Source organism: Agelaius phoeniceus, chromosome 5 (assembly GCF_051311805.1).
Source record: "Agelaius phoeniceus isolate bAgePho1 chromosome 5, bAgePho1.hap1, whole genome shotgun sequence".
NCBI lineage: Eukaryota > Metazoa > Chordata > Aves > Passeriformes > Icteridae > Agelaius > Agelaius phoeniceus.
In genome coordinates this window covers 27,845,619-27,870,974 of record NC_135269.1, presented here as the reverse complement: position 1 = coordinate 27,870,974, position 25,356 = coordinate 27,845,619, and the positions used below count along the sequence as shown (strand labels likewise).

Here is a 25,356-nt window from a genome sequence, read left to right as displayed (position 1 = left end):
TGCATATATTGTATTACCAAAACATATATGGTTTAAAATGCCTTACATCTTATTGTGGATTTCTACCATTTTAAACCTTAATTATCTTAAAATGATTGTACTTCTACCCATTGGCAAATGGGGTGAATTGTTTCTATTAGCAAATGGGACAATCAGTTTAACATTAGGCTTTAAATAGAAAATTTAATTCACACTGTGCTTGCACTTATAGCTGCATCTAGCATAGTTTTTATGCATCTAGCTAGGTTTTATAGAGCTCGTACTTGCATCAAAAATGCTAGCTACTGAGGGGAAAAAAAAACCAACACAAAAAGATATTTGAGTAGGTAACACCCAGTTGAGGATTAGGTTGCAGGAGAAAACTAACTTAAGACAGTAAAGTTTCCATATTGCTTAAAATAGCCATTTAAAGTGCTTGGGATATTAAATGTTCCTCCTAAACTACAGGAAGTGGGCAAAATGTAATTATTCCTGGATCACTTTTCTTCCCTTTCCAAAAAAGGAGATGAATTTCATCTGCAATACCTGAGTCCATATTTCTGCTTGATTACTAAACCTATAAATGAAACTGCAGTATACTTCAAAACCATTAAGTAGAACTTAAATAGACCAGGAGAAATAATAACCTCACATTCAATCAGTCTAATTTCAGTTGTTCACACATCACTAAAACCTATATAATGTAGCATCTTGTTGATCATTTTCTATCTATTTTTAACACAATTTCAAAGTTTTCCTACTCCCTGTGGATACTAAAATGTCAGCAGAGAATTTAAATAACAAAAGCTCTCAACCAAAATGCTAGAATTCCTCTAACCTACCTGTACATCTTGTTATTTAAATTCTCCCACACATTATTGCTATTTTCCCAGTTCCAAATAAAAAGCTGCAGTTCAAGGTACCCTGTTCTTTTGATTTAACTTATTTATATTCATATAAGCATGTTTCAAGAATTCATGCACATTATACTCTATTAAAATATTTTTTCTTGAATGAGTTTGAAGTTTTAATAGCACCTTAAATTTCTCTTGTGCACAACTCAAAGAGTAAGTTTCCTTGAAAGTTTTGGACTATAAATTTGGTGAACTTAGTTCACCAAATTTAGCTGAAAACTGCATAACTTATTAATTGGTATGTGTTCATGATTTCTTGAAACCATAATAGTTTGTGTATCCCCACCTGAAAAATATAAGTACACGAAGAAATGACTAATTTTCCATCAATATAATAGGAGTTAAAAGGACTTTTGCTGAAGTAACATTTTGAGATATGTAGGCAAGAATTGCAGAACAAGGAAATAAGAATTAAATAATTCATTTGCTACTTTCAAAATAAAGGCAATCTTTTGGTGTGTACTGAGATTTCAGAATGGCTGACCAAATATACTTGTTACAAACTTTTGGAAGCCTTAGGATTGTAGCTTAGGTTATGAGAATTACATGCCCAGACTTGCATGAAAAGCTACTCACTAAGTTTACAGTTAATGGCTGAGGTGACAGAGGTGACTTATTTCCACTGGGAAATGAGATATCAAAGAAAATCTTTGCTCTACTCCAGAAATGTCCCTTTGCTATCCCACACTGATCTTTTCCTGGGGTAAATTAATGATGCCTTCTATTAATCACCATGAATACATCATGAAACTGTTGTAACAGAGCTAAGTAAGTATTATGAATAGAAAGAACTATTAAATGCAGCATCTTCTATCAACTGACCACATCAAATGCAGTGAATACGTGGCAGTAGTGGTGATTGGTCTTCAAGTCTTTAGTGATGTACGCAAACGTAGAAAGGTCTTCGGGGTCTTGTGCAGCACAGGAAATGTTACGGATTTCATGTTCAGCAATAATATTCTGTTTAAAAAAAATATTTTCAATCAATTGAAGAATTACATTTAAAAAAGTGCAGGTTTAGATTCACATTTGCATTGATCTACTGTACCAAAGTATTTCAGAAATGTCCTAATAAGAAGAGACTTAATATACCCCATGTGACATCTTACACAGGTATGTGGAATTTTGACCCTCTCCAATTGCCAATTGTCTGGTAGGAAACCATTATATTCTAGACTCTTCCCTATGAGACCACTTCTGCTTTGCAATTTATTCAGGTTCCTTTGACAGAGACATCTTTCCTGGCACACGGGACATAACTTCATAAGATGCTGATATATAGTGCTTCGAAATTGTATTAATAGATACAATTTCAAAGCACTATACCAGCATCTTATGAAGTTCTGGGCTTTTGTATAAAGATCAAAATGGGACACTGTTTCAGTCTACTGACAGACAGGAATCTGCTGAAACCCAGCAAGCTCAATGGCCAGGTTTTTGCACACACTATTTGACAAATTTTAGTTATAGTTCTTCAGGAGGAAAAAAACCCCACCAAACACCCCTTACAATTGAAACTGTGAGAAATTTAAAGGATTCTGATTACTAAAATGGTAACTACAGCTTATCTCCACTTACTGACAGCAGCATCCTGTAGGAGAGATGTGGGAAAATGAAACTGTTCATGCACCAAGCCACACTACTTGCAACAGCCAATGTAAGCTATAGTACACTACTGGGAGAGAGGGGGGACATGTCTGTCCAATGGAATAAAAAAAAGCTGTCTTAAAGCTTTGGAGAAAATGATGAATACTCATTACATAAACTGCTGATATATAATTACTGTGCTCAGGCCAAGGGAACCATGAAGCCAGAGAAGAAGATACAGCAGAGTGGCTTATGATGAGGCCTTCAGCAACAGACAGGTTTCAAGTGGTTTGTTTAAAGAGAAGAATGATTCGCTGAATAGGAATTTACTTAGGGGTTAGTTTATATGATTTCTTGAATTGTAGCCCTGCTGGCTGTAGCTCTGGCATTTCCACAAAAGCCCACAGTGACATATCCTGCTGCAGCATGACATCACTACTGCCTCATGGAACAGGTGACACCTGTAGTGTCCCAGTTCCTCACACAGCCACCGCTTGCTGCTGCCATGGTGACATCTGTCCAAGTTAAAACAATCTCTGAGCATACCTGGTTTTCCCTCACCCCTCTCCTTTCCTTCCTACCTCATTTCCTCCACTTCCTTTTTTAAAATTTTTTTTTTTAAATACATGCAACTAAGTTACTTCAGATGCTTTGCCATATCTTCTCTCATTTGCTAAGTGGCAACTTTCCCCCTTGCGCATAGGTGCCAAGTTAATGAAAAGAAGTATTAGCATATCTAATTGAAGAAATCATGACTTAAGAAAAATCCTAATAAAAAGCATACCAAATTTCAAATTATGGAAAAACTGAGATAAGGAAACTTTACTGAAGAAAAGAAATAATCCTCTTAAATTGTTGCAACATACTTGATTATTTCTGTTTAATGCATTATTCATAAAGATGACAAAACCAGTACTTGTGTTTCAATATATGCCAATTTATAATGACATGTATAATCTCTGCTCAACAATTGCTTGCTTTTTAAGTTACTTGAAGCATTTTATTTTCTTTGTTCTCAAATTGATAACTTTTACCCTCAATAAAGATTTTGATGAGAATTAGAATTATACCAAAACCAGGGATTTAGATATCCACAGAGGGAGCTGTAATGCACTGTCATTGATGTAGTGTTGGCAACATTGTAGTTCAGAAAGCAGAAAAAATTCAAGCTTGGAAGGTGTTAAAATCATATGTGAAGTATTTATGCCAAATCATGAGCCACAACGTAATCACCTGAATTTATGCAGCATATGTGGACAGAGCTCTGCTATGCTGAAACTTTTTCTAGGTGACACAGGGATTTGCATTAATTATTTTCATGTTTTAAATTTAAATCAAGTGAATTTTAGAAACATACACATATCAAATCTACTTTGAATAGTATAAAGTATACCTACATGAAATCTTCTATATAGAAATTGGTAGTGAAATTGAGGTTTTTCCTAGCAACTCTAGGATGTCCTCTGTGATCTCCTTTCAAAATTGAACATTTTTCAGTGCATGCCTTTACACTGTCACATTTCAGTAGACCATGGACTTATTCTGTAGGAAGTAGAAGGCTATGAACCAGCTTCCTGTACTGGGTACATTCCTCAGACACTGACTGACACTGGCACAGTTGTTCTAAAAATTGTCTTTCAGTTTGGCAAGAGAAACCTCCAGTGCTTCTCAAAAAGTGGGGAAGCTGAAAGTCAGTTCTGGTTCTGCCAAGGAAATACCTTGGAGAGACCAGGTTTTTGCTAAGCAGCCTTCCTTTTGCTTGCCTAACTCATGCCAGCCAATCTCCCTTCTGGCAGAAATCACCCAGAAGTTAGGGTGAGCTGTGAGCCACAAGAAAATTCTGTGAGTCTGCTTTTTCCTAAGCAGTAATTTCTTTCTGGCCTCACTTGCAAAGAAATGGTGTCACGCCAAACTTCGAGGCGCCACTGAAAGAGCTGTCGTGGAATGAGGTCAGGGCCCCTTCCTCACCTGAAACTTTGCCTGCTACGACTGGGAGGACAAATTCTTGGCTTGGTGGCATAAAGGAAAAGGATGAGCAGCCATGAGAGCTGGGTTTTCAAGCACAGAACTGCTAGCTAGTTTTGTCATTGAAAATGATGCACTTCTTGCTAAGTGGTGCCCAGCACTGTCAGCTCTAAGCTCAAATGGAAGCAGTACAGGTCTGGACAGGCTCTCACCTTATACAGGGCTAATCTGTCTGGGTCTTGAAGGAATTGGGAACAGCACACTGTGGACAAGGATGATAACAATGCTTCTGGGAGAGGTGCAGGCTATTAGCTGGTTTTTACAGAAGGGAAAGGCAGTGCAAATTCTGAACTGGAGAGAAAACATTGGACTGTGGCATATTTAACTCCATCAAATATATCTGTTGCACTACTAGGTTTCAGTGGGACATCTAGAGTCAACTACTGCAATTTGCCAACCTTCTTTCAGCTTTCCATCTTACATAAGACTCTATGCACTGTGCAAAGAGACACAAGAAGCTCCTTTTGTTCTCCTGGGATTTTTTGTAAACCTAAGGACACCGCAGTTACATCCTTTATGCTACAGAGGAGATTTAAGAGCTGAAATCAGTATTATCCAAGTTGGAGTTAATGCATTACAACATCCTGATTTATGCCCTGTACATCAGAGAACATAAAAGGAATGAGGGTTGTAGAAGCTCAGTTTTGAATCAATGGAAGGAAAAAGGAGCAGACAGGAATCCCTGGTTCCTCTGCTCTGGCAAACATGCCAGACTTGAAATAACAGTAATTTCACCTCAATTTTCCTATTATGCCATCTTCTAACTCTAAATATGGCTTCCAAACTCTAGCAGAAGTTCACAAAACTGCTTCCATCCACCACATACAACACAGTTCTAGTTAAACTTAAAACCTGATTTGGCAAGTTTGAAGGATGCTGGGTTAGGTGTACTGTGTGGTCTGAATGTTCAGCAACACAAAGCTGCTATATACATTATTAACCTGGTCAGGTAGCTGGGCTGTCAGATTTATTTTCTGTATTGCTTAGTCAGTTTTATTCACATAGCAGAAAATATAATTTCTTTCCTGTTCATATAAAAGCACAAGTATGGATTGTATTTCCTTGCCATTTTAGACATACAAAGAAGAGAAATTAATGCATTACTTTACTTCTCTTTACAGAGTTTGTACATTTTACTTTGGCTAAGCAATAATCCATTGCTCTATCCATCACTGAGTTATCTGATCTCTTAACTTCTGCTTTTGTGGTTTTGGTTAAGGTTTTTTAAAGATTTGGATGTATTTAGAAATGTAAGAGACAAAGCGCAGGAGCACTGCCATACAGGAAGATGAAAAAAAAAGGAACAGCAACTATTAAGAAGCTGCTGCAGTTCAGGTAGTTAAATGGCTAGCATCAAGAAAACAGTGGTATTTGAATGTCTGGAAAGGACATTCAAGGCTTATGTTCCTTATTCTTAGAATGGCTGGCCCTGGATAAAACTGCTTCTTTATTCTTTATTGAGACAGCTTTTTTTAAAAATCAAATTATATTAATGAACATACACACACACACACACACACACACACACACACACACACACACATATATATTCTACATATTTATGGAACTGTGTAGAAAAGAATATGGTAAAGGATTCCACAGAGGCTCTCTGCTGAACATCTTTTATGATAAGCTTGCATATAAGAGCAGAATGCTGGACACAATGTTCTCCAAATAAGCCATTAAAGCTGCTTCACTTGCTCTCCAGACTGAGTTTCTGGAGAATGACAATTACATTACATCCATTTTGGGCAAGAGAAGAAAGGAGAGGAGAGGAAAAGGAAAAAAGGAGAGGAAAAAAAGGGAGAAGGAAAACACAAAGTGCAAATCTGTTTCCTCTCTGGCCCTGCCTTCATAGGTATTCCTATTTGTCCTAGTTGTGAGAAACAAAAGGTAATATTCAGTAATTGCACATACCTTATTTGTGGCATCAATAAATTTGACTCCCTTGTAAGAGACAGACAGGACAATAGTTGGTACTTTCTTCATTTGTTCTGTAGACTTCTGAAATCAAAACAAAGATACTATTATTCTTAGAGTTGTGTTGCATTGCAATAACAGTGCTTTCTTCTTCTGATTAAATACCTAAGTTAAATAAATATTTTACTTTTTCTTCAGCCAGTTGTGCTCTGAGTTTATGCTCTCTTGTAGTTACAAAACTAAAATAATTTTAAGTTTGTTGTGAGGATAGTAAAAATTCTACTTTTTTTTTCTATCACAATGGGAAGAGAATAAAGTAACTTTTCCAGGATTAAAAAGACCAGTCATGCAACCAGTGTTTCCCAAAACATGTGTGTTTAGGACATCTATCTAATAAATCTACTGCTGCCTCCCTTCCCTTCTCCTGCCCTTCCCAGCTGTAGGAATCAACAGGACAATACCTCTTGTAGTACCATTTCTTTGCTGCAATTAGTTGTTATTTAGAAATATTTCCCTGTTTTTCCCTTCTTTGCAGCTGTATTTGTGCCATGAGGTATCCTTGCAGCCTGCTAGGCCTGCCAGTCAATCTGTCAGCCCAGTGCTGTATCTTGTCAGTCTGGCTGTCTGCACTTCCAGTGCAGCTGCTACGGGAAGCTGCTTTACACATGAATTAGCACTGAGGCTTATTCTGCATTCCCTCAGTGCCAGGTTCTCCTACCTACAGTTCATGCCCTCCTATAAGATTGTTTTTCCTTTTATGCTAGTCTACTTCTGTGTGCCTTCTGCGTGATGCACACAGCAAACATATTTCCCACTGAACAGACTGGGAAAATATTTGGGGCAGATTTAAGTTCTCTGCAGAAAAACTAAGTTCTTTGGTTTACGGATAAAATTTACTAGAACAACCTCAAAACCAACAAAACAAAACTCCCAAATTTGGCATAATAGTTTATAACTGATTTGAATTATTTTAAGGTTGACAACAATGATGGACTAGACTATTCTACACATTAGACTATTCTATAGTAACATTCAGAAAATGCTTATTTATGGGATTATCTGCAAACAATCACAGAGATCAGTCAAATATTTTCCTGAGAGGAAATGAACTATTGACAGTTACAGGTAAACATGAAGAAACATCAGCACACAGAAGGAGAGTGTAAACACACTGAGAAGTCTAGAACTGGCACATAGGAAGATCATTAAAGCAGCTGAACAAAAGTAACAGTGGTGGCTTTGTATTATTCAAAAAAAGCCCACAGAAGCAGAGATAGAACCTTGAAAACACAAACTGTAACTAAAAAATATGTTTGAAAAAATAGGCAATGCTAACACTAGAGAGCATATAAAATAAACAGAAACTTAAAACAAAAAACCCCCCTGTGATCTTGTCTCCTTATTGGCTCTCGATCCTCCCAAAATCAAACAAGGCTCCATTTCTGTCAGCATAAAATTCAAAGCTACAGATCCAGCTGTGTTCTGCAATTAGTGTCCATGCAGGCTAAGACCTCATATTAAAGTTTCAAGGAGAGCCCCACCCATCTGTGTAACAGAGAGGATTGTTGGATCTCTCTGTATCAAATGACTCGAGACTTGAGACAACAATCAAGTGTCAATTTACCCCATAGAAAATTCCTTTCACCCAGAATGCTCGCCACTTTTGAAAAATGAAAGCTTAAATGATAAAACTTCTTGAAGAATTTTAACAAATTCTGAAGAAAGACACTAATCTGATTTGCATGCCTCTGAATTTAGTGGAGTGGTATCTCTACCAAAAGTAGAGCAGGCACCTGTGACACACATACACCTGTGACACACATACACCTGTGTGTGTATGTGTGTCACTTTAACAGATCTTTAAACAGATCTTTTCATAAAATTCAATTTCAATGCACAGAAAGCATGACAGTGACTGTACAGAACCTGCAGTACATACATCTGTCAGAATAACAAGCAATAAACCCCATCTATGCTCAAACTAGACAAAATAGTCACAAATATGACAATATCACTTTAATCGTTTGGCAGGGCAGCAATCATTCACCTTTTGTCCTTTCAATTTAGTCCAACACCTACACACAAGAGAGCTTTCTTTTCTATTTTGATTATTGTATTTACCTTCATTGCCTTCTTAACAGCAAAATTCCTTTTTTCCAACATGCTATACAAACACAGGTACTAAGTTCACATATTTTAGTTTTTCAGTATAATTCCCATTGTCTGGTATTTGCCATAAAGGTGAAGCATCCTGTTGGCCAGGCCACATTGTATTCATTACCTCTTTCCTCTAGACCTTTAGTTTGTAACTTAATCATCTTCATCTGCTCCACATTCACCTGGGTTTGTCTTGACCAGACCTGACCTCTAGTATTTAATCAGGGTTGCAAACTGCCAGAAGACTGTCTCTGAGTGAAACAGTTCATCAAGATGCTATTAAATTACAGCTGGAAAATTAGGAAACGAATCGGAGACTGATGGACATTTGTAATTTATTAAGCCAAACCATCTCAGCTGGTAAGGAGCACAGGTTATTCCTCATCAGCTTGCAAACCATACAAACCCCAGGATTTGTGCTGGAAGGTGCTCTACGCTGCAGTCCAGTGTAGAATCTGGGGTAACAATTCTGCACTTGTACTCTCATTGAAACAAACAGCTGGGCAGTAGAATAACATCCTTTGTTATTACAACAGTGCCATGAAGAAAAACATGCAGCTCTATTCCCTGGCTGGACTCTTAGTGATACAGTAACTGAGGTCCACCAGATAATTATTATTTCCAAGCAGTCTCCAGGCTTCAACAGTTTTACGTTGTCATGGTGAGCTCACACTATTTGCTTGTTGTTCCTTTCTTTTTAATGAAGGAGTTGTCTGCCAGAATGAATTCAGAGATACGGTATGAATACCTTTTGCTCAGGCCCTGTAGATGCTTTGGCTCTGAATTCTAGGATGCTGAGATGAAGTCCCACAGATTTCTTGGTCAGACATTTCACACCTCTGTGCAGGCCAAGTGGGCATCTCTGCCCATGTCTGTGCCCAGAATCTGAGAAGAAGGTGGGACACAGGAGTCAGTATTCCCTTTCCTCAGGCTTTTCACATTCTAGCCACTGTACCAACTCCATGAGGACACAATGAGATGACAAAATATTCTTGTCCATCTGGCGTCTCTATGGGAAGCATATGGACTTGAGCCAAAGTTATAGGAGCCACAGCTAAAGGCTGGCGTTGGATGTCATGTGCATGCTGACATATGGTCTCATGCTCCAAGGCATGTTCATACCATAGTAGCAGGATTAGATTTCATCTCACAAAGAAGTAATCATAGTGACAGGACACTGTCTTTGGGCAACTGCTCACTAGCATGGAACCGGTCATAGTTCCTATAAACTCCATTGTTTGTGACTGTTACCGGCTCTTCATTTCAATACACTTCTTTAGGAGAATCACCTGGGTGAACAGCAAGCCTATTCCAGGCTCCTTGCCAGTGCCTGTTGCTGATCAGCTGGTCACCTACGTCAGGACAGATGTGCATGCCCCATCTCCATGGGTGCCCTGCTCCTGCAGGCAGGAGCCTCTGTGCTGCACAGGCTGCACTGCCAGAGAGACTGAGCTTTGGTGCACCTCTGAAATCCTTGCTGCCAGACAGGTAAATGACTACGTGAAAGCAGGCCATGTATAATTCAAGAACCGTAAAACAGGCTTGTGTGCATACACAGCAAGATAGAAGAAAGTAACACCATCCTAAATCTAATGTGACATATGTGCAGCTTCCCCAGACTTCTCAAAAGACACAGAGCATCTTTCTCTTCAGAACAAGGAACATCTGGAGTACCAGTCTTGTCTGTATTTTGATGCAGCTGCTGCAATGAAGCTGCTTCATCCCCTCAGCACCCACAATGTAGATCAGCTGAGTGGAAGAAGGTAGAAGGTACCCTCTGCATGACTACCTGGTTACTACAGTGACTGCTTTTACAATAAAGGTCTGAACTTATGACTGTTCTGAGTTTGCATCTGAACCCACTGCTGCCATTATGTAGGACAGTGGCAAAACCCTGCATAGGCTTGGACAGTGCTGGTCCCAATTTCTCCTTTTGAAATGGGTCACAAGGAGATGCAAGAGCAGTGGTGCTAGAGAGAGCAAGAGAGGGAGTGCAATCTCGCTTCTCATCTTGTTCATGGGTTTTCTTTAGTTTCACTGAAAAAAAAATCACTCTCCTATCCAGAGCCTAAACTTATTTTCATTTTATAGTAGTACTACAAATTGTCTTAAGTAGGTAAAACATTTCCACTTGCATATTGATTTTGAGTTAAAGGCTGTGCAGGACTTCTAGACATTCATTTAGAATACAAAATAAAATCCAACTAATTTGAGATCCACCCTGCCAGCATGCCTAACAAATCTAGGTAGTTAACAATGACTTAAGAGGCAGAGGACTTAATAAAGTAATATAAACTAGGGGTTTATTTAAAGTAATATAAACTAGTGGCTACTGTAATCACACACCTATTCTCAGCGATCCCCTACATTGGACAGACACGAGTCAAATGAGCCTGAGGTGGGTTCTCTGTCAACACTAACTTGGTTCTTTGCCCTTCATTTCCTCCTCCCATTCGTCATTGTAGGCCTCACACTATTTTTAAAAAGCAAATACAAAACCTGCAACCCTGAAGGGCCTTTAACCTTTTCAAGACAGGATTGTACCTGAATACCTTATTCTATGCGTTAATTATTCTATGTATTGCTTCAACAATACATAGAATAATTCAACACCTTTGAATGCTCCTGCAGTGTACAAACAAACCATGGTATCTCTGAGCACACACCCACACAAAGCAGCTGAATAAGAAATTCAGAAACACACACAGAATGGTGTCCAAGTAAGATGTTAACAAATTCCCTTGATATACTGTAGCACATGGTGTAACACAGCCCCCTCTGAAAATCTTTCATCTCATTTATTTATTTTCTGCCAAGAGGAAAGGGAATACACTGGTACTTCTACTTTGCCATGTTGACCACTTCAATATACTTATACATGCATTTATAACTGGATTACTCAGCTTTCATACAGTGGCCAAAATAAAGCAGATTTACTTTTAGGTTTATATGTAATTATATTTGATATTGCAAAGACACAGGAAAGAAATATTATTCAGCTATGACAAGTCACTAACAACCTCATACATAAATAAATTCCAAGTAAAAGTTTATGAGCCTGTAAAATCTTAAGTCTTCATCTTGGCTTTCTACTTTTGCAAATGAATCTTCAGCCCTATATAGATTTTTAATATCGATATGAACACTCTAGCTGGCAACTCTATCCAATTATGTATTGGAATTCACTTCATTATAAGAATCTGAATATTTTCCCAAACTGGTAGCAACTGTTAATTCTAAATGGCATCAGACTGCACATTTTAAAACATGTGTTAGTACCACCTACTATCATACCAGTAAGTCTGGTATTTATTTAAGGCTTATGAAACTTTACTAAATAGTTCACAGAATCAGTGAAATCTCAGTTGGAAGGGAACCAGAAGAATAACTGAATCCAATCCAACTCCTGGCCCTAGGGAGGGCCACCCCCAGAAGTTACACCCTGTGCCTGAGAGTGTGGCCCAAACCCTTCTTGAGCTCTGTGGGGCCGGTGCTGTGACCACTGCCCTGGGGAGCTGTTCCAGTGCCCAGACACCCTCTGGGTGAAGAATCTATTTCTAATACCCAACCTAAACCTCCCCTGACACAACTTCAGGCCATTCCCTTGTGTCCTGTCACTGATCACCACAGAAAAGAGATCAGAGCCTGCCCCTCCTCTTCCCATCATGAGGAAGTTGCAGAGTGCCATGCAGGAGCCACCCTCAGTCTCCTCTTCTCCAGGCTGAACAGATTAAGTGTCCTCAGCTGCTCCTCATAAGGTTTCCCCTCAAGGCCCTTCAACATTCTCATGGCCCTCCTTTGGATGCTATCTTACAGCTTTATTTCCTTCTCATAGCATGGTGCCCAAAACTGCACACAGGACTCAAGGTGAGGCTGCACCAGCGCAGAGTAAAGTGGGACAATCATCTCCCTTGACCAGCTGGGGAAGAGGAGCTTGAGTGAATCACTTTGACAAGATCATGCAGGAGATGAAACTGAAATAAAAGTTTTAAGTCCACACATGACCAGTAAGTTTCGAAGCCAATTTGCCTTTTAACAAAGGCAAATTTACATACAATTATACAATCTGCCTTTTAACAAATACTTACTAACTTCTCTCTGTCCAAAAAGTTTAAAAATGCATTACTGACATAATTTAACACTTCTTGGAATAAAACTACATCTGCAATCCTCGTGGTACAAAACTCTTTACTGCTCTCCAGTTAGTGGATGCCTCCAAGCTACATTGTTAATATGAACAGTGCATTGCACCTGGGGTAATGCACCTAGTTGAGAGGGAGATATTTTTTTCTTTTGCGATATCTCTGAACATTCCTCTGCATTCCAACTGCCCTTGAGATTCCTTTCAGCCAGAATTCAAAGACATACAATTCTCTGAACACATGGTACAGCATGATGTGGATGTGCATAGAGACTGAATGTTCATAAGATCTTCCACCACTATTTGTTTTTTCCTTTTGAGTAAGATCCATGTGCCTGTTCCACTGTAGACCCTCTGAAAGCAGCGGCCACACAAGAGAGAGGCAGAGCTACAAGTCTCCAAAGAGCAGAGACTGAAGAATCTAAATCCCAAAATAGTGTTTGATGCTGACATGGTATTTGCCCAGGGAGTTTCACCAGGAGACATATGCAGACTTCTACTTTTGGAGGAAAAATGAAACAGAGATTGAAAAACAAGAAAGGGTTTAGCAGAAACAAGGAGACTGCCATCTAAACTCGGTTTCTTCCTTACATAAGAAGAAATGAAAGGAGGAAGAAAGGCCCCAGATGCTGCCTGTTTTCAGTGAGTCAACTCTGCCTCACTTTCCAGAGATAAGAGAATCAGATCTTATAGCAACTCCAACTTTGACATTTTGGTCTTAAGTCAGCAAGACATTTCACCTGCTTTGTGAACAGAATTATATTGCTGGTTCCTCAGAATTTTGACCTGAAATTTAAGAACCTATTCCTAGCAAGAAAATATTTAAAAAGAAATATAATAGTCAGGAAGGTGGCAGGATCCCAGAACCAAATTTAAGTTCCCTTCTGCGGCAGTAAATATTTGCCTGGTTTAGACAGTTCAGTTGGTGTATGCAACATCAGTGATTTAACAGAGCTGCTAAGAAAGAATCTACCTTGTTGCTGTGCTCATGCCAGTAAGTATAAAACAATCCCCTTCCCACCTGTCAAGGAATTCCGATGTGTAAATGCCAAATTAAGTCTTCTGTAGAGAACAAGTATCTTTCTAGATCAAATTAACTTTAACCCTTGCCTTTATTTTGATGCAAACACATCTTATTCTCCCTTCCTGTTCCTATGATAAATTGCAATGAAGGCACCGATCTGATTGAAAACTCAACTTGCAGTATTTTCTATTTCACAATGAAAAAAATGAACTCTTAATTTCTTGAAGGCATCTCTCAAATATAATTAATAAATCTATTCTGGCCAGGACAGCAAGGTTTAATCTCCAAGTAGGAAAGGTCAGTTTATGGTGGGTGGAAATGGAGATAAGTAGACAGTGCTGTCCACTAGAGAGAGAGTTTGTGAGAGAAAATAGCTGGAAACAAAAAGAAACTGCAAAATATAAAGGAGTGCAAATATATTAATAGAAAAGTGAAGTTCTTGACAAATATCCATAATTTTGTGTGGTTACATGATTCTGCAGTTTGGATGGGGGAAAAAAACCATGTATAACCTTGACCCCAGTGTTGAGCTCCAGCTATTGCATCTGCATGACTTTCCCCAAACAAATCCATCATCTGCCCTGCTAGAGCACATTGCTGCACAATGCTGAGAAGCACAGTGGATTTCCAAGAAGAGTTATTAAGGTAAAGGTTCCCAGGTCTTTTTTGTTGTCGCTCTTTTGTTTTGTTCCTTTTTTTTAAATTATTATTATTCTTGATGGGTTTTTTTTACATTATAGAAGATTGAGGCTCTCCTTTTACTTTTAAGCTATAAGAAGGAGGCTGCTGTAAGCCTCTCTGCAAAGAGACACAAGGGATATCCACATGACACTTCCCTGGAGAACCAAAAGCATCAATTGCAATAATTGAAAGCCCTGGGAGTGTCTACAACTAACAGTGAGGGATCTGCAGTCAGCAAACATGTCATTTTTGTTGTTTCCCTGTATTTATAAATGATTAAGGAAGATCAAGATTTTTTTCACTGATACACTTCTTTCATCCTTGTGCACCTGCTGACTGCAAGACATTCAGTGAATGTCAACATTTTTGAGAGCAACATTAAGTTAAAGATGGAGAATCAAAAGCCACACTGACAGAAAAATTAGATACCTAATTGCATACATTCTCCATAAAGCCATTATGTGGCTGAGTCCAGAAAGATTAAAAAAAATTGTGGGGAGTGACCTCCACCTGGTACAAGTTTATATGTGACATACTGACCCAATACCCAACGTTTCAGATTGCAGCAGGCTATAGTTTTGCAATATGTGCATGGAATAACAAATAAAATACCAGAATAAAAAAATGTTGTTCTATCACAATAGTAAATCCTATGTAAAGGTCTTGCTGATTCTAGAGACACTGGATAAGTGTAAAGAATTCAGTACCTGAGAGCCAGACAAATAATACATTCAACTTTTCACTTCTCTTTCTTGTAAGTGAAATGTACCTTTCAATACATTTAAAGTAAAATGTAACTATAACAGAAACCAGCTTTTCAATGACAACCCAAGGTTACTTAAATACAGCAACGAACATCACAGCAAAATTTCAGGATGACTTTGGACAACCTAGACTCCCAATTCACTGACAAAAACTTTTAGGAGACATCCAGAGAGAAAAAGCTTTGGAAAAATATACATTTTTCTCACTGGGAAACAGGCTAAAATAATAATTTGTTCCCATTAAGTCAAACATTTTTGCTTTTGACTTGAATAGGAACATGATTAAAAGGATACATAGAAAGAATAGACGAAATCCTGATTAAAAACTGCTTTATTCAAATATCTTTGCAATGAAAAAAACCTCAAACCACAAAATAAACACTCTCACAGAACAATTTTTTCAAAAGAGAATGTAAAAAACAAATGTACATAAAACCCCATCACACTATTATATAAGTATCCTGTATGGCACTATAGAAAACTAGTGCAACTGCACTATTTATATAGGAAATGTGTATTTTAAATTAAATCTGTTTTCAAACACTTAGTTTTTTCAGTTGTATAATTTTAATTGGCCAAAGTTATTACTTATAGAAATATATATTAAAATGCCTATAAATTATTTAGAGTGCCTTTTTTGATGTTAAGTCTCCTAGTTCAGTCAGAAAACTTACTGAAGTTGTCATATGCTACTAGAGTGCCAAATTCTGCCCTAATTTCTGAACATGCATATGCCTAAAGAATCAAACTGCTAAGCCTGACAGTTTGAAAACTGGATTGGAAGGTGGCATGCCTGCAGGCTCTATTAATTCCCCAGAACACGTGTACGTGATTGTAGATCCCCCTGTGTCAAATTGTTGGGGTTTTTTTCAGAGGAGTTTAAGCCCAGGTAAGGAATGATTAGCATGTAATGAGCTGAAAAGCCTCAGATCTTCAGGCAGTCTATAATCGTGAATTACTGCCAGCCCTTAGCTAAACCAGCTTGTATGGGAGTCTGTGTGCTGCACACATGTAACCAGCAGGAAATGGTTGTCTGATTGCATGAATTTTACACATCTTCCAGCTTTCTGGTCTGAATGTCACCTCTTGTGCTCAGAGACATCTTGCATAAGAGACTCATGATACACAGAAGAAAAGATTTTGCTCATTCATCTGGGTAATTGTACAGGTTTGGTAGATTAGCAAACAATTATTTTCTTCATTAATTAGTCATGCCAGCCCATGATATGTTCACCATTGCTGGGAACAGGTGTATTCTTATTACAACTACAGCTGGGAATAAATCAGACTATGGCTTGTTTTGCATTTCCAGCAGCAATGTTTCTTGGAGATAGACTACTGTAATTTTCTACAAACCAGTATCAGGCCAAAGAGCCACAGAAAAACATATTCTTAACAGTCTGAAGGAAACCTAGTTTCTTTTCCACCATGAGATGAAAGTGAGTTAGACCTCATTTCACTCTTTAATCAAAAAGCATATAAGTAACTAACAATTACAGGAAATACTCATGTGAGTAAAAATGATCCATAAGATTATGTAACTGTTGGATTAGCCCATATGTAAAAACCAATATGCTTGGTAACATGTTAAATATTTACTATTACATGTTTAACATTGAAAATTCAATCTAGATTATCATATAAAAGCTATAAATTCTGTTTATAAAACAATTGAATATGGGCATGCTTAATTGTGTGGACAGTACTTTGAAACATACTCAAAGATTCATGAGAAACATAACACAAACCTTTGGGGTTTTTTGTTAGATACAACATGCAAAATAAAAAATTCTCTTTAAATTTTGGTATTACTTCAAATTAAGATATAAAACAGAATAGATTCCCTATTGAATATCAATGTAAAAGCAAGGAAAGGAAAAGGGTAACAGTACATTACAAAAACAAAAAGGGTACAGCCCAAGCAATCACAGTTATTTAATACTATTACAACAGAGAAGGAATAGGTTTACAAACTTACCCTCATCTTTGCACATGCATCCTGTGTTGACTCTGTGCCTCTTAACTCTTTTACCAGCATAGAACCTAAATACTAGAACAGAAATCCATTGAACTTAGATTAACTGAAATTCCAGAACCAACAAACATTTGCAGAAATGCACAAAAAAATGCTTTAAAAAACTACTGGTAGCAATCTATTTCCTAATGTATTGCTTTAGATCTTTCTTACTCTGCAGTTCTTCGACAAATCATTTAAACTAATATGTTAATCAACCCATGAAACAAGAATGCACAGCAACAAGTGTATTGAATCAGCTGGAGCATTTGAAACAATACCTGAAAGTCTTCTAGCTTATCATTTTAGTTACTGAAACAACAAATACTACAGATTCCATCTTAAAAAAACCCATTTGATTATAAAATGGAGAATTTGCTTTTTTTAGCTGCCATCTGCCAAACTCCTATTGTTATGTGTGCAGTCATGTGGATGAGAAGGCCAGCAGTGATCTTAACCTCGGTGTACTCAATCTGGAACTAATTTATGTGCAAACAGAGCCCGATGTCAGCAAAGAGAGACAATAAATCTGCACTATAACTAGCTTAAACCATTATTTTTTGCTAAGGAAAGGCTGCCCCTGAACCATTATTTTGAAGCCCTTAGTGATCTGGAGGAGGCTGTGTGAGAGGAAGCAGCAGGGTGCTGTGTCCTGGCTCAGCGCACCGGGAGGAACCCCTGGCAGGAGCCTGCTCATCTCCAGGGCTAACAAGGCAGGCAGTGCCTCAGTGACACAGCCCTGTGCTACAGGCTCTCCCTCACTGTGTCACTTGTTGGCACACCCAGTCTGAGCCCTCCTGCAGCCTGACAGCAGCCTCTGCTCCCCTGAGGTCTCAGCACCCCCTGCACCGTGGCTGGGATGGAGCTGGCTGCATCATCCCTGCCATTCCCACCTAGCAGAGAGGGGCCTTGTTACAGCTACCTGGGCTGAACCAAAGCCACACCATGCTCTGCATCTCTCCTGCAGGTGCCACAGGCCTGCTTACCTGTGGGTGTGTGTGTGCCCTTAGAGCTGCTAATTTCTGTATGATGTCACATGCAAGTCGGGCTTTACTGAGCAGAGAGCACAGCAAGGCCCCTCTCACCTGCTCTTCCCCAGACACAGAGGAGTCTCTCTCTGTATTCTCACTGCAGCACAAGGCCATGGCTTCTCTTAAGTCTCCAATTCTAAGTGAGGAACATGGGAGCTGAAGATAAGCCATGCCACTGTGAGAGTATGGTAGGTAGGCTGCAGGAGGAGAGAAAGCACTGTGGAAGGAGGCACCTTCCAGAGGATGCTGCAACCCACCACTGCTGACCTGTCTCACTCTACCAGAATGTCTCCTCTTGGAAACAGCCTAAACTGACCCAACCAGATGGTGAAACAGCTTCAGCTTAGACAAGAACCTATCAAAATGAACTGCAGTTACAGATGAAGCAAGCTGGAACTGAACACAAAGTGTACTGGTTCAGTTCTCTGGTCTCCTGACCTAAACTGAGATATTTTCTTTAAAGACTTCAGTTTACACTGTGTACAGCAGGAGTCTCTGACCTGCAAGAAAATGCATAAATATTTCAATGTAGACAGTAGCCAACACAGCAATTAGTGAGAAACACTTTATAGGGCATTATAAATGGGCCAGTGAGCAACATCAACACTACCAGATAAGCACAAGCATAAAGGAATGAATGAAGGGCATTCCTAGAGGACTGCAGATGTGAAAGATTCATAAGCTGAGCAGCTGTGAGTCCAGCTGGGGCCTTGCTGGTGATGTGAATAGGGCTTTGGGCATTAATTTGATGGGACAGTTTGATGTTGCCCTTGAAGAAAAACAACATATTTAAAGCAAACTCTGAAATTAGAAGAGTAAACAAAACCATATTGAACTTAACTGTATTTTTCTCTGAATCCTGCTGTCTGACACATCTGGAATCTTTAGCCTTCTCTGGGCAGATTGCAATTAATGTCTTCAGTTTTTTGGTTGGTTGGTTGGATGGTTGGGTGTCTTTTGTTTTGCTTTGGGGGTTGTTTTTTTTTTCCTCTCATTTTTCTAGAGACTACAGTAAAACAAATTGTTTTTTCCTTGAAAGCTACTAGTTGGTCAGGCACCAGGGTAAAAAAGCAGTGCTTTTTGCTTAAGGCAGAAGAGGAAGAAAGAGAAGAGAAGGAGAGCACCTGTCCCATCTGCACAGCAGCAAAAAGCCTCAGCTGAAGGCATTCAGAAATGCTTCCCAAGATGGACTGTGGAATAGACACACAAATCACAGCAGTACCATCCAATTTAGTTGTCAGAAAAATCCGAAACTCTTGGAAGAAATTTTGCTTCCTTTTGACTTTCTGTGCTTTTGGAAACAGCCCTTCTCAAACACCCAGGGCATGTGGGAGCAATACAGAGAACATCCAACAGTTTAAGCGATTGATGTGACATAGAGTGATTATAACTTAATTATAACTTAAAGCTGAGGTCAATACAGCTCAAGGAGCTGAAACAAAGGGGTGACACATGGTCCTTAGGAAAGGAAGGTCTTTCCTTAATCACCACTAACTTGGATATTCCTGGTCATTCCAGCTTCATTTCTTTAATGATCCATCTTCCAATCTACTACAAAGGTAACATTAGATTATGAATTTACTGCTGGATCATGCAAAAAGAGAAAAGGCACTCGAGGTAGACATGTTCACTTCACTGAAAACTATGAAAAATATTTAAAGAACTAGAAGTTGCTAACCTTCCTTTCAATCTGAGGTGAGCAAGGAGGTTTTGAACAGTAGGAGAACAAGACTGAGAGCAGGTGAGATGGTCCTTGACCATCACTGAGGAAGACAGAGGTTCTAGTACTGTCCAGGGATGACCACTGCATGCGTGGCAATTTTTAACCCCATGAGGGTCTGATGGAAGATACAGATGTGCTCCAGAAAGACAGGTCTGTAACACCCCTTCTGCCCCTCCTCCAAGGGAGCCAGGCTCTGTCTCACTTGCTTTTAGTCTCTAATTCCTTTCCAGATATGCTTTAAATCCGACCCAGCAACTTCCAACTGTTCCCTAAAATGCAGCATTATTTAGTGAACAGAGCATTATCCTAAAAAGCACCAAAGATCCAAGGCCCTTCAAGTGAAGAGGATCTCAACCCCATGTCCTGGACCAGCAGTTAACACCCAGCTATCATCCTAAACTCACTGCAACTACTGAGCCCCTTGGTACATAAGCCAGCCATAAGGTGGCCACCTCCAGAGAGGACACAGAGGGGGCTGGCAGGCACCTTCAGCAGCTTCAACAATGCTTTCCAGCAGAGTCAGAAGGGGAAATGCAAGCATTTAAAAAGGTGGGCTGAGATACCTCTTCAGCTCCCCAGAAGCTCCAGTCCCCCCACCCTGGTGACAGGGAACTCAAGATTTCAGAGAACTGTTTTTCATTAAAAAAACCACCTTCCAATGACTCTCTGTACTGCAGGAGACCTTTCTCTCCTCCACAAACATTTATAACAGCTAGAGAAGACTAATTGTCTTTAGTTGCAGAGGGAAGCTCTATTTCTCCAGGGATGGGAAGTGGTAACTGCCTGCAGCCACATGGAAGTAAAAATAAGTATTTTTGCCCTGATGGAATTGACTGTTACTGGTACTTCAAGTAGCCATCAGGCTGGGAGAGGTCTGAATGTGCCCTTGTTCCATAGATGAAAAACACTCAGGACCCTCACTTCCTTTTTGTCTATTGAGGGTGGGACCCTCACCTCCTTTTTCTCTATTTCCTTTCCCCAAAACACCTGTATAAAACTCAGGTGAGGTAACACTTTAACTGCTGTGCACACAGCATCAAGGTAGCTATGAGGTAGGTATGTTTTATTATTCTTCCATAACTACTGGACAGGGATTTGTAAGAAATGAAAAGTAGGGGTCCTTGCTCTCACTGTCACTTCAACAACACTTACCCACTTACTCATAGTGCCCTTTCTCTAACACTAATGCCACATGGACTGCAATGTATCACACAATTCATAGCAAAAAGGTACTGTGCATCCTTGTTTCTCATTTATTACGATTACAGTATTTCAGAAGTAGTGACCTGTCTCTCTAAAAGTGACTGAAAAAATATTATAAATGAAAGTAAAACAAAACAGCCTATCAAAATCCAAGTTTAATATATCTACCCCAAATCAAAGCACTAAATTTATCAACACTTACAAAGGCTTTATAATCGCATGACTGGAAGATGAGTTTCTCTGGATGATGTTGCCAATATTGTACAGGCGTTGATGCTGTGGCTTCATTTGGAGGTCGCAAGGTAATTGAAGGCTCTCCCCAGTCTCCTGTCTGAAAATCACAGTTGTTCAAGATGTAAGAGTATGTGCAGGAAAATTCACTATAAAGTAGCCCTCCACTGTTGTGCTCAATTAACAAGGATTTATTTTCTACACACAGAGCCATGTTACTAAAATAAGGGAACACAACTCCTACAACATTTTTCATGATTTAATTTATAATCCAAAGTCATCTACTGTAGTGTTTAATGAGGCTTTAATTAAATCTCTTTGCTTTGAGAATAAAATCATTAGGCACCGGAAATGTTCCCTAAAAACAAGTGTTTACAATACATATATGAGGATGAGAGCACTTGAAAAAAATCATGAGATGCACAAAAATGCCTTTCACAAATTCTGCTATGTGTTTTACAAAATTTTCTGCACAGTTAATACACCTTCCATTATCCAGCTCATATAACCAATAACTAACTTTCCTAAATGGCTAAATAACACAGACTTTGCTTTGATCTGAAGACTTATTATACATTCTTCAAACACATGAGGCATTCTTTAATCTCTTTATGAATATTTACTTTGATCACCTTCTCTTGATGCCTCATTGTGGAGGCACTAACATTGTCCTTCCACATTCATCATTCTCATTGATACAGCAGATTGCCTTTCTGAGCTGTCCTCTCCCCTCTTTCCTCAAAGCCCTCAGAGAACATGGGTAGGAGTGCAGTTTGCTGCCAAATCTCTTGGCAGCACACTTTTCTTCCCTCCAAAAGAGCCAATGCAGGCATCAGTGCAGGAATGTCCCCAGCCTGGCAGCTGGTCTAGGTCTCACTTGCCGCTGTATTTTGGGTCATGGCTCCATAGGACCTGAACTGACCTCTTCTTAGGGGCTCCTTCTACCTTGCAAGGTCCATGCATGAACTCACTTTAACTGAAAATGACCCATGCATGGACTTCTCCTCTTCCTAAGTCCTCCTCCCTTTGCCACCACTCTCACTTCTCTCCTATCCTTTCTGGTCTGGACTGCCACTCAAACCCCCTCTTCTCACAACCCTGTCTTTTTGCAATTACACTTGTCCTTCCTGATCTTCCTTATTCCTTATCCTGCCCCATTCTTCTCTCCCAAACTATTTTACCCTTTCCTACATGATAATTTCAGTTTGGCTTATGCTACTTCTTTCTTTACCTACACTTATCTCTGTGTATTTTCTATATATGTCATATTGTTAAAATATATGTTGAAACTGACAAGGAATTGTTATCAGCATTTCACACAGAACATGGATAGAAGTTCAGACTTTTACAGCAAAAAGAAGTTAAGCATCAAAAACACACGAAAAAAACCTTATTGAAGACATTCAAAGTCTTGCCATCTATCACAACTTACTAATTAAGTCAAGACAGAGTAAACAAAACAAGTACATCATTTCATGTGTCACAAAATAACAAAATGACACACATTTGCACAGCTCTGCAATGAAAAGCAAGAGATAAATCTGGAAACATCAACATTACCCTGCCAACATGGCAAATTCAAGCAAGAGAACATCATAAAACAAGTCAAACCTAGTTAGTTACTGTTGGCACCATTAGCAAATCTACCAATTACACAGTAGTGTAATTTCTGTTTTGCCTAGTTAAGTTGCTTATATGCCATGGATATGACTTCAGCATGAGATGTTGAAAGGAAAGCAGCAGGAGCAATTGCTCCAATTTTTGGCAGTTTGTATCCACGAAAGTGAATCCTTCTGGCCGCTAATGCATAAAAAATTTCTATCTTATTTAATCTGAAGGGGGAATTTGATTTCTTTACAAGGCAGCTCTTCTCATAAAATAAGATTTCCATCATATTACAAGGGGCAAGGATCTGCATCCTTATTAGTGGAGTCTGTCTTTCACAACAAGAGAAGATGGATTGCACCCATGACAAATTCTCACAGTGTGCTCGGCTGCCTCTTATGAACTGTTCAAGGCCACAGCTAATAGACCACTTGATTTAGTTCTTCTTTTCTCCCTAATAAAGACACACTCCTGCATGCTCTGTGTAGGGAAGCAGAGCTCAGGAGGTACATCCTGGCCATTTAGCAAAAGGTTCCTATGTGGACAGGGAGGAAATTCAGGACAGAAAAGCTACAAAAGTTCATCTTTTGACCGCTGGTTTCTCTGCCAAGGAAGCACAGGGATGGCCATGAGGCAGGACCAGAAATCCTACTGAACAAGTGACCAGGGGTAGTGCTCCAAACCCTTCTGTTGCACTGCTCAGCAGGTGGCTTCCCTCACATGCAGGAAAGGGACAGCACTGGCAAATTAAGCAGGGTACATGAAGAGTAAAGTGAGTACATAATTTTACAGTTTGTTTCCCTTTTGCACATTAAGCATGAAAAGTACAGAGAACTGCATTGTTTCTGCCTGTAAATAAAGGGCAGAAAAAGGGGAACAATGATTACCTCTTGTTTTGGCTCAATTTGATAAAGAAATGAGAAATAATCTTCAACCAGGCTAATAAAACTTGTGTATGAGACACTTAGAGCAGGACCATGTGGAGACCATGTTTGTATCCACTGAATGCTCTATAAATACAATCATCTCACTACCTACTCCTTTTAAATTAGACAAAACAGAATTGCCAAGATTGCTATACATATCTCTAGGATGTTCTAAACATGCTATAGAGCTGAGGTTAGGGGAATGCAGACATTCAGGATTTCTGCTGTTCCTGACAGACCACTGCCCCTGGAGGCCTTTCATGTACTTCCATGTGTCTTGTAGAGGAAGCAGTTACTAAGACAAGTTTATAAAATTAAACACATAGATATAGATTATTATGATGGATGGAGAAGCATTATAAATAGGCAAAATTTTCTTTTACAGCTGTATCATTGGTGTTTTTTTAATGTTCAGCAGAAGTGGCTCCTGGTTTCCTTTCCTTTTGTTTCTTACCAAACTCCTTAGACTTTTAAACAGTACTACTGTTAGTATTCATAACCTATTTAGGCTGAGTTGTAACAGGGTAGTCTCCAAAGCCTAGATCCATGAAGATGTTTAGAAGTGTAATTCCTATTACATATTCCCTATGCAATTTCCTTTCCTTTCCTCTTTTCTTTTTCTTTTTTATTTATTTTTTTTTTAATGTAGGGAAGAAATGCTTTTAAACAAGATTTAGAGAGCTAAATAAATCTGTGTCTAAAAACCTCACCAAGAGTGAAGGGAGTTTCTCAGCTGACTGGCTCTAGTCAGATAGTGAAATTCTGAGATTTAGGATGAGATGATGACAGCTAACATCAGGTAAAATACAAAACAGGACCATCTTTGACCTAGAGAAGACTCAAAATCACAAGGCTCGAGTCGGGGTAGAATAATATTAATTACTAATAGTCCTAAATCTGAGGAGCTGATGTGGAACAATTTATGGGTGATATATTGAGATTCAAGTCCTTCATAAGCACCTAATACACTTTTCAAGCAGTACAGAAACGTTAATAAATTGCAGTGCAAGACCAACTATAATGTTTGATTTAAGTTTTAAAAATAGATATGATAGGATAAGGATTTGCTGGTTTGAATATTTAATTTGCAATTATAAGAAATAATCAAACATTTAAGCTTATGTATTTTTTATGACACAATATACGGATGGAGATATTTATCTCTCTGATGAAGTAGAAAGGCAAGAGATAATTTCTTCCTCATCTAACTTTACAGCTCATCAGACAGCTGTGCAATTTATCACATGGATTTTTCTGTACTGCCTGTGGTTTAGTATTCTAACCTCCCTATGACTTTAGCCAGCACCTTTCCTCTCTTTGGCATCAGCTAACTTGAAAAAGAAGATCTTTTGCTCCACATTTTGCAGATAAATTATTTATAATCAGAAAATGGTCTCAAGGCAGGTGTCAGAGAGGTAAGGATTCAATCCT

The 25,356-nt window shown here is 38.9% G+C and overlaps 1 protein-coding gene across 11 annotated transcripts in view; it reads right to left on the bottom strand.

The window, feature by feature from the left end:
- Positions 1 to 25,356, bottom strand: part of ANKS1B (ankyrin repeat and sterile alpha motif domain containing 1B) — a 408,217-nt gene that overhangs the window by 6,053 nt on the left and 376,808 nt on the right. For 10 of the 11 annotated variants that reach the window (XM_077178718.1, XM_077178715.1, XM_077178724.1 and 7 more), the window contains 4 exons: positions 21,366 to 21,494; positions 17,171 to 17,242; positions 6,423 to 6,509; positions 1,716 to 1,853 (listed from right to left, as the gene is read on the bottom strand). In XM_077178718.1, coding sequence (XP_077034833.1) covers positions 1,716 to 1,853; positions 6,423 to 6,509; positions 17,171 to 17,242; positions 21,366 to 21,494 — 426 coding nt within the window. The remainder of the gene's footprint in view (positions 1 to 1,715; positions 1,854 to 6,422; positions 6,510 to 17,170; positions 17,243 to 21,365; positions 21,495 to 25,356) is intronic. The other variant, XM_077178717.1, reaches the window with a different exon arrangement.